Consider the following 8,563-nt stretch of genomic DNA (forward strand, 5'->3'; position numbering starts at 1 on the left):
TGTGTGCGATTTGGGTGCGGTCTGATCTGGGGTCCTGACTCAAAATGTCTCGTTTAGGCGTTTAAGTTGATGTATGAAATGAAGGAAGAGAAGGCAGGGGGGATGAAGTCGGACTGTGAGTCTACTGAGGCAGAAAAGAGGAATGTGTGAGGTTAGCGTCAGCCGGGATTAGGACCTTTAGTTTCCTCTGAACGGTGCCACGGCATTAAGTTTCTGCCACAGCTGCAAAAAACATCTGCTTCCTCCGACTCTGAGTTAACCGTTTAGAGGAAGCTCCTCTATCAGTGCACTGAAAACAATAATGTGTTGAACTGACTTGATTCACGTGTGGTTTCCACATGCATGAAATATACTACATCAACACAGTGTTGTCTTCATGACTGTGTTGATGTAACACATTTTACTCGACTCAGTCAAGTTAATTCAATGCATTACTTTTTCCTCTGAGCTTTTTTAAATGGGCTCAAATGTGAGAGTGCCTCATTTATCACGCTGTGATTGAGTTACATCGTTTTTAGTCTATAATGCAGATTAAGCCGAGGGCTGTAGGGACTCAGGCCTGAGCCAAATGCTCTGCTTTCTACTCCCAACTCGTGCAGCGATCAGAGGGTGGAAAACAGGAAAGTGTGACCTAATAGCAGAAGGGTGACCTTGACTTAACCGAAGGCTCATTTATTTGTTGCTGTGATGTGTTTCTGCTGTGTGGGATTCAAGTTTCCTGGCTGGAACACTTTATTGTCTGTGTGTGTGTGTGTGTGTGTGTATGATAAAGATTTCCTGGCTTTGCAAAAGAAAGAAAAAAAAAACACAGACACAAGCTCAGAGACAAATATGCAGAATGGAACCGGTTACATTAAATTATTCTGAAAAGAAAAAAAAATAGTAAATTTGCGTTCTGTTTTGCACCATTTTAAGCAAGAGTTCTACAGCCAATGGACCTACAAATCCACAGTGAAAGTTGTCAGGAATATGCTGTAGAAGTAGGGGTGGGTGATATGGCGATATTTTTGAATTACATCAGTATGGATGATGTACTGTGGAATATACAGTAAGATGCAAAAGAACTTCCTTTTCTTTAATTCAGTTTCCAGTGAAAATAGCCAGTAAACAAGTTTTCATTTTTCAGCGCAAGGAAAAAACAGAAAATGTAAATTTAACATAATTTCCTCAGCCTCAACAACTAAATATAATATGTATAAACTGATACAAAACACTAAAATCGCTGCTCTCGGAACAAAACCTTGTATCTCCAAAATGGTAACTTTACAGGAGAAGGAAAAAAACATACTTTACTTTTACATGTAAGTCAATGGAACCAGACTTCTTTCCAAGTCATTTTGGTTCGTTTCCTTTGGTCCATTCATCATCAAATTTACACACAATGTAAAGACATTTTCAAACTGTGTCAAAAACTGAAAAACGACAAAAGTGGAGATACGAGGACAGCAGCGAAATATAATATAAAAAAAAGATGGAAAGATACAGAGAAAACGGGATTTCTGACAACCATACAAGACCTGGATGACCAAAACTGTCCCCATCAGATAAACAGCACTAAAGCTTTCATGTTTGAGAGAGAGGGGAAAATGAATGTTCTTCAGATCACTTGTATCGTGAGAAGCAACTTCTTGGAGGTGTGTAAAAATATCCCTGTAAAAACTGAAAGCAAGTCTCGGAAAAGAATGGAAGCTGTAATAAAGGGAAAAGATTGATGCGAAATACTGAAAAATCTGATATTATATTTCGCTGTTGAGGCTTCTGCTTTTTTCCTGATGCTGAAAAATGAATAACTTGTACTTACTGGCTGTTCTGACTGGGAACGAAATAATTAAAGGGTGGTCTTATTTGCGCAGAACTGACCAATTGCATGTCTCATTACAAAGAACACATAATTAGCCCTGTTTAATTGGATTTAGTGCAGTTCAGTGTATGAAACATTGAATTTATAGTTCTCGATAGTTCAAAAGTGGCACTAAACTAATTTTTGTCTGTTTCAACATAAGAAGCCTCAGAAAAAACAACTATGTGTATCATAAAACTGTCTTCAAGTGTGTTCTATTTTTGCCATATCGCCCACCTCTGCGTCAGATTTGGTGCTATAATCTCGGGAGCTGGAAGATCATGTTGGAAAATGAATCGAAGCACATGTGTGCAGTAAAAGCAGTAAAAGCCCGGGACCGCTGTCTTTCTGACTAACAGGATATGTTAGAGCGAATCTGAAGAGTTAAAAAATAGTGCAGCGACTGCTTGTAGAAGCTATTTACACGTTGTGCCGACAGGTTTTACAGTTCATGGTCTGGAGATGCTTGGTTTTTCAGAGCCCCTCGAGCCCACTGAGGAAGTGAAGGCAACCTTGTACAACACTTCCATAACACACGAGTTTCGCATCAAGGCATAGTAGTTGGCGGACAGTTTGGCACGCTGTAGTCAGGCATAGCACGATAATCGAACCACAGAAGAAACGAAAAAAGAGACGAAAACACTTCAGCATACCGTCACACCATTTTCCAGGAATATACTTCACAATGTCCCTTAAACCCTGAACCCTCTGAGATACAGGTGTACACGACTGATACGGCCCACGGAGACACGAATACATTCACTCACGAATACAAACTCTCAGTCGCGCCGCTCCTCCTGTCCCCAGCCAATAAGGAATCGCCACGCTAAATGCTAATCACATCACCAAAAACCTACCATTACTATCTATTCCGGTTTTTTAAACAGTGATTTGGCCTCTTCACTCTATATTTGGGCCATTTTCACAGGTTGTCTTGACCAAAGAATGTGCAATACAGACGGGGCCAGAGCTAAGGCAGGGGTGCAAAGGCCTGGGTTTGTGCGGCTATACGGCACATTGGCACTTGATTGACTCGATTAGAGGTAAACTGTTTCAATGACTTCAATCAGTAACTGAGTAGTACTACTATCTTACTTCTTTCTGTATTTGCTAATTGAAAAAAAAATCTCAAAATTTAGGCTGTTGGGCAGGGATTCTAGTAAACAAGGGGGCTTGTGCCATGTGTAAGGTGCAGGGCTAACAGGCGCTAAATCAGTCCTGTTTTATCAAGAACGCCCCGCGAAGGCAGACGTATGTCACCTGAGAAACGGTGTGCAACAGGTGCATAGTGGAAGTGAGAAGACGAGAGGCTTGAGCTTTTTGCACATGACCTGCGGTAGCCTTGGGTGCTCTCCTGGAGGATTGGCCCTCACAGCGCACTAAATGACTGACTTTGCTGGTTTCTTCCAATGTTAGCTGTAGATCAGTGTTAGTTACACTGTACGTGTCTCAATTCTTCAAAAAGATTTTGGTGCAGAGTCTCCATTGTGGCCGCCCTAATGACAGGTTTCTTTTATTTAGCACTACAGACTATCAGTTAAGGTTACCGTAACTAGCTAGGTTAACATCTGTTTTCTAGCCAATGCAAAGTCTAAAGAAAATACATCTCAACCTAGTTAGGTTAAGGTTACTATTAACTAGCTAAGTTGACATCTGTTTTCTAGCTAATGCTAAAGCTTTAGCCGCTGAATTCACTAGAAAACAGACGTTAACCTAGCTAGTTAAGGTTACTATTAACTAGCTAGGTTAACATCAGTTTTCTAGCTAATGCTAAAGCTTTACGGGACACTGTGGAGGAGTTTGTAAGCTTCTCACGGCAAATCCAGTTTTGGGTTCCATCCATTTCAAATACTAACTGGATACTTTGTTCAGTTTCATTAGATCTAATTTAACAAAAATGTACAAATTGATTTACACAAATTTACCTCTACTAGATTTGTGAGTCTTAAGAATCATAGCATAGTGTAGGTGGCACTGAAGATAGTACGCAGGAATTGCTGAAACCATGCAAGTTAGTTAGCCTAAAGCAGATCATTGTATGCACTGTGGACCACTAGCATATCCATAAGAAGCACAAATGCTCCAGGAAACACTCCAAGAAACCGAATGGCATGTGAAATAAGCTAAATTTCACACAATGTTCTAACGTAATTCCACCAGGTTGCTAACTTGAACATATAACATTGAACCCAGTGAGGATCTGATAAAAGCTAACTCTGCTACTTAGATAAACAATATTGGTCTTAGCATGTGCCTTAAAACTAGCTGGCTAGCTCAAAAAGCACTTGCTATTTGGCACAGACTCCATATTTTGCAATGAAGGACAACAAAATTTCTCTTTTTTTCTTTTCTCAGACTTGAATCAGGGTTAAAGGTGGGGGTTGTGCGACAAGAGGTGTAAGTTACATGTATCAGCACTGTTGTAAATTTGAGATTATGCTTCTGAGTATCATTGTTTCTCAACATTTCCCCTTGTGCTTATTCCGTTAGTTGGTCTAGTGCATTTCATGGTGTCTATATAGTGAATTGGGAATGGTCACTTAACGTAAATCAAAAGTTCTCAACAATTTCTCTTAAGGAACCGCCCTACGGTCTTTGTGATTGATTTGTTTATCATTGCAACCCCAACCCAACCCTATGAAAGTCAAACCCTGCTTTTCGGTTATAAGCCCCTCCCATCTGAAGAAGAGACTTCCGTTATGAGAATACATCACAGTATCGGGCGGCTTAACTTTCTCCTGTCTTCGGCTCCTCTGCCTTCGCCTCCTCTTGGGGCTCTTCCTTCTGGATGTCGTTTTTCTGTTCTCCCTCTTTCTTGTCCTCACTGGCGCTCTCCTTTTTGTCCTCTTCTGCTTTGGGCTCTTCCTTCTTTGGTTCGGGGAGAAGGATCACTTTGCCGATGTTGTTCCTCTCCTGCATTCGCCGCATTGCATCCGCCACCTGAGGAGGAGAGAAAGAGAGAAAGAGAACTCGTCATATACAAAACCATCATTTATAGAGTACTTTCTGTTGGGAGGACCCCTAAATTTAACTTGTACAAATAATACTGCATTTTTTGTATTTTTAATTTTTTTTTCTTTTAAAGTTGAAGATGTAGATTTACGAATTTAATTTTTCAACAAAAAAAAAAACGTTGTTCAAAAAAATGCTGTCCCCATCTGGGCTCCCGAGTGGCTCAACCATCTAAGCGTTGGCCTTATCATCAGGAGACCATGAGTTCGGTCCCTGGTGATGCTACAGCCATCCGTGGCTGGGGATCCAAGAGCGCAGGTGTCTGTTAGCTGACGTAGCAGAACCGGCGGTTGGCACTTTCCTCAGATCACGTTCAGCTGTCCAATGACGTTGTGTGAGCGGCAGTTCGAAGTTCGAAGGACTTCACAGGACTCGGAGGAAGCCTGTGTTAGTCTTTGCCTTCCTAGCGCTGGTGGTATTGTGTGATTGGGGGAGTCCTAACTAGTGGGTGGAATTGGAAACGACTAAATTGGGGAGAAAATTGGGAAAAAATCAAAAAACAAAAAAAAATTGTCATGTCACTACTGAAACACATAGTTTTAGTCTGTAGGCGGAGACTGCATCCTTGTCCCTCATGGCCACATAGTGAGCAGTTAGATCCTGTTTTGAAGAAAACGTGTCTGAATATTAGTCTGAATATTAGTGTGAACATTAAGAATTGTCAGTAGTGAAACATATTTTCTGCAATTAAGTAAACTTCTGTGTTTTTTAGTAAAAATATTATGATTTTATGTATGCAACTCTCCTGCCTCACTGTTCTAGTCACAAACTGGCTTAAGTTTTTGAGTTCTGCTTAAAATTAATTAAAATTGTCAGTACCGAAACAGTCACTAATGAAACATTTGGTAAAGTTTTAGTAGTGTTAAGATTTTTTTGTTTTGATAGTAACAAAATGGAATTTTCAATCATTTGTTTTAATGAAATAAACACAGTTAAGGTATAGGGTCACTCAAAGCAAAAATATTTTAGCATAAGTTCGTTAAAAGTCTGAAATGTGTTGTGAACTCTCACTTTGAATCAGTTTGGTAGAATGATTCATGTACAAGACACGCATGTATAAATTTAAGTAAGTTATCCCAGTTTAACAAGCTGTGATTTGTTTTATATACAGTAGCAATGATGGGAATTGCTGGACTATCAACACTTTGACAACCTGATGATGAACTGGCTGTATAGATTTAAGTGTTGTGCTACAGGCTTGAGCAGACAGTAAGACAATGTGGAACAGTCGTTGCATTAAAATATAATGTTGCTTCTTCAGTTTCTGATATAGCGAAAATTTCACAAATTAAACTTAACATTTATTACTTGCTACTTTTGAAATTGTTTTTGGTATATTAAAGGTATTGAACCCCAGTGAACTAAATTTTTCACTTTTATAAATGATTTTTCTTGTGTCCCTGCAGTCTTGGTGTTCACAGATTTAGCACTATAACCAGCCCTGTAACATCTATAGCTCAAAACAGCCAGCTAGTGAACTAAACTGTGAGCCAGATGGCCTTAGATTGTTTTGGTCCTGTTGTTAAAAGTTATTAGCTGGCTGATATTAATGACTAAGCATGTTTGATCCCTGGTGATCCCCGGTGATGCCACAGCCATCCGTTGCTGGGAATCCAAGACAGCATATGTAACAGAATTGACAGTTAGTGTTCTGAGTGTGTTGAGCTGTCCAGTGATGTTGTGTTAGCAGCAGTTCGAAAGGATGTGGTGGTGCTTCACATGTCTTGGAGGAAGCACATGCTACCCTTCACACTCCTAGAGGGAGACCCAGCTAGCAGGTTGGAAAATGGAGTAAAAAATCTGCTGTGGGTAGAGACATACTGCACCGTTACAGCCATTTACAAGACTTAAAATCAAAGAAATTGAAAAGGAGATTTGCAGCATAAATGAAAAATAAAGGAAGAAAAATGTGCAGATGAAAAAAAAATGGAAGGCATGAGGTGATCAGGTTCATTTGTGAAAAAAAAAAGAAAAATCATGTCACGCAACTTCCTCAGTAGAGCAGAAACCCATTCTCTTTACTCAGTCTCTGTCTCTATGGCAACGCCGTCAGATCACCCTGACGACCAGAGCCACGGTAACAGAGGCCAGTCACTTAGCAACTGCCACGACTTCTGGGTCTGTGAGGCGGAGGACAACACAAGAGAGGGGAAAGGAGGAAAAATAAGAAAAAGGAGGAAAAAAGAGCAGAGTGCACGCAAACAGGACAGTCCGCCTCTATTTAAAAGGGGAGCCTCCAATGTTGGCTCGGTCCACTCGGTCCACAGGACAGATGAAGGTCCGACTGTAAACAGGTGGTTTAGTCCTGTTCTCCCCGTCTCCCTTCAAAAGGACTAACGCCGCTCTCTCTCTGTTGACCTCTGTTTCAGGAGGGGAGGGGGGGCCATTAGCTGTACCTGTTGTCATGGGAGACGCGTTGCTATGGAGACCCCCTCCAGGTCTACATAAACAAGCTGGAGTGATTTTTAACCTTTAGCCAGGCTCTTAACGCACACAAATACTGGAGTGCTGCCTGTGTGGGTCTGCTGGGATGTCACCTGCCGACATTTCAAAACGAGTGGTGGAGTAAACATAGCCTTTCATGGCAGAGGGAGAGAGAGAGAATTAAAGAGAGATGGAGAGACATAGAGAAAGGAAGGACGAGGACAACAAAGAAAAAGAAAGTAGGGGAGAGAAAAGAGAAGTAAAAAAAGAGAAAAATAGCCCTAGAATATAGACTAGCACTGCAACCAGGCATGTGATTAATCTCATGTATTAATACAAACATAACTAATATAAAATGTAGCTATCAGATATATTTTGCTGCACAGTTTGTGTTGGTTAACCTCTAGTCCTTCATCAGTGGTCACAGGACACTGCTGGCTGGATATTTTGGTTGGTGAACTATTCTCAGTCCAGCAGTGACACTGAGGTGTTTAAAAAGTCCAGCAGTGCTGCTGTGTCTGATCCACTCAGACCAGCGCAACACACACTAACACACCACCACCATATATTTATATATTTTCTTTCTTTACTATGCTGTATGTTGTTATATTTGGCACGTTCATTCAAAAGCATAAATCAAAACAAAACAAAAAAAAAAAACATTTTTTTGGCCATGTATGTCTGAATTTAGGTTTTGTCCAGGAATTTTCATTCCGGTGCATCACTAGTGCAGAGTGTATTCAAGTCTGCCGGAATGTTAACGTTATATGTCGCTTTTTTAAAGTAAATAATCCACGTTGACAGTTTTTTATTATTATGTAGTCAATGTTGTTGATTGATTGTTGCAGCTCTAGTAGAGACAGAGAAGATGGAGACAGAGAATTGGTGACGCAAAGAGAAAAAGGAAACACAGGAAAAGACTGAGAAAGACTGAGATAGAGAAAGAGAGGGGGAAACGGACTAAGGGGGAGTGCTAGTGTTGAGGAAACACAGGATGGCACTTTATCTTCTGCTTTTCAAACAAACAGTGTAGGGAGTGCTGGCGCTGTGCAGCCTCTCGCTCTCTGACCTGCTCGAAGTGGTAGGTGGAGTCTATGCGCGGTTTGATCTTGCCCTGTTTGTAGAGCTCCAGCAGCGTCTGCAGCACGCGGGCAATCAGGGGGAACTCGTCGTCTAGGTAACCGAGGTGGAAACCGCACACGGCCTTGTTGGAGTGCATGAGGCTGAGGGCGCTGATGGTGAACTGGTTATACCAGGACTTTGCCAGGGCCAGTAGGTTCTTCCTCT

At 41.1% G+C, this 8,563-nt stretch overlaps 1 protein-coding gene across 1 annotated transcript in view; it reads right to left on the bottom strand.

The window, feature by feature from the left end:
• The window catches only part of LOC118809636 (synaptic vesicle membrane protein VAT-1 homolog), a 33,422-nt gene continuing 24,859 nt past the window's right edge, over window positions 1-8,563 (bottom strand). The window contains exons 5-6 of the mRNA XM_036573112.1: window positions 8,346-8,563; window positions 1-4,780 (exon numbers count right to left, since the gene is read on the bottom strand). The exon at window positions 8,346-8,563 is cut by the window's right edge and continues 24 nt beyond it. Of these exons, the coding sequence (XP_036429005.1) occupies window positions 4,568-4,780; window positions 8,346-8,563 (431 nt within the window). The 3' untranslated portion in view covers window positions 1-4,567. The remainder of the gene's footprint in view (window positions 4,781-8,345) is intronic.

Source organism: Colossoma macropomum, unplaced genomic scaffold (assembly GCF_904425465.1).
Source record: "Colossoma macropomum unplaced genomic scaffold, Colossoma_macropomum, whole genome shotgun sequence".
Taxonomy (NCBI): Eukaryota; Metazoa; Chordata; class Actinopteri; order Characiformes; family Serrasalmidae; genus Colossoma; species Colossoma macropomum.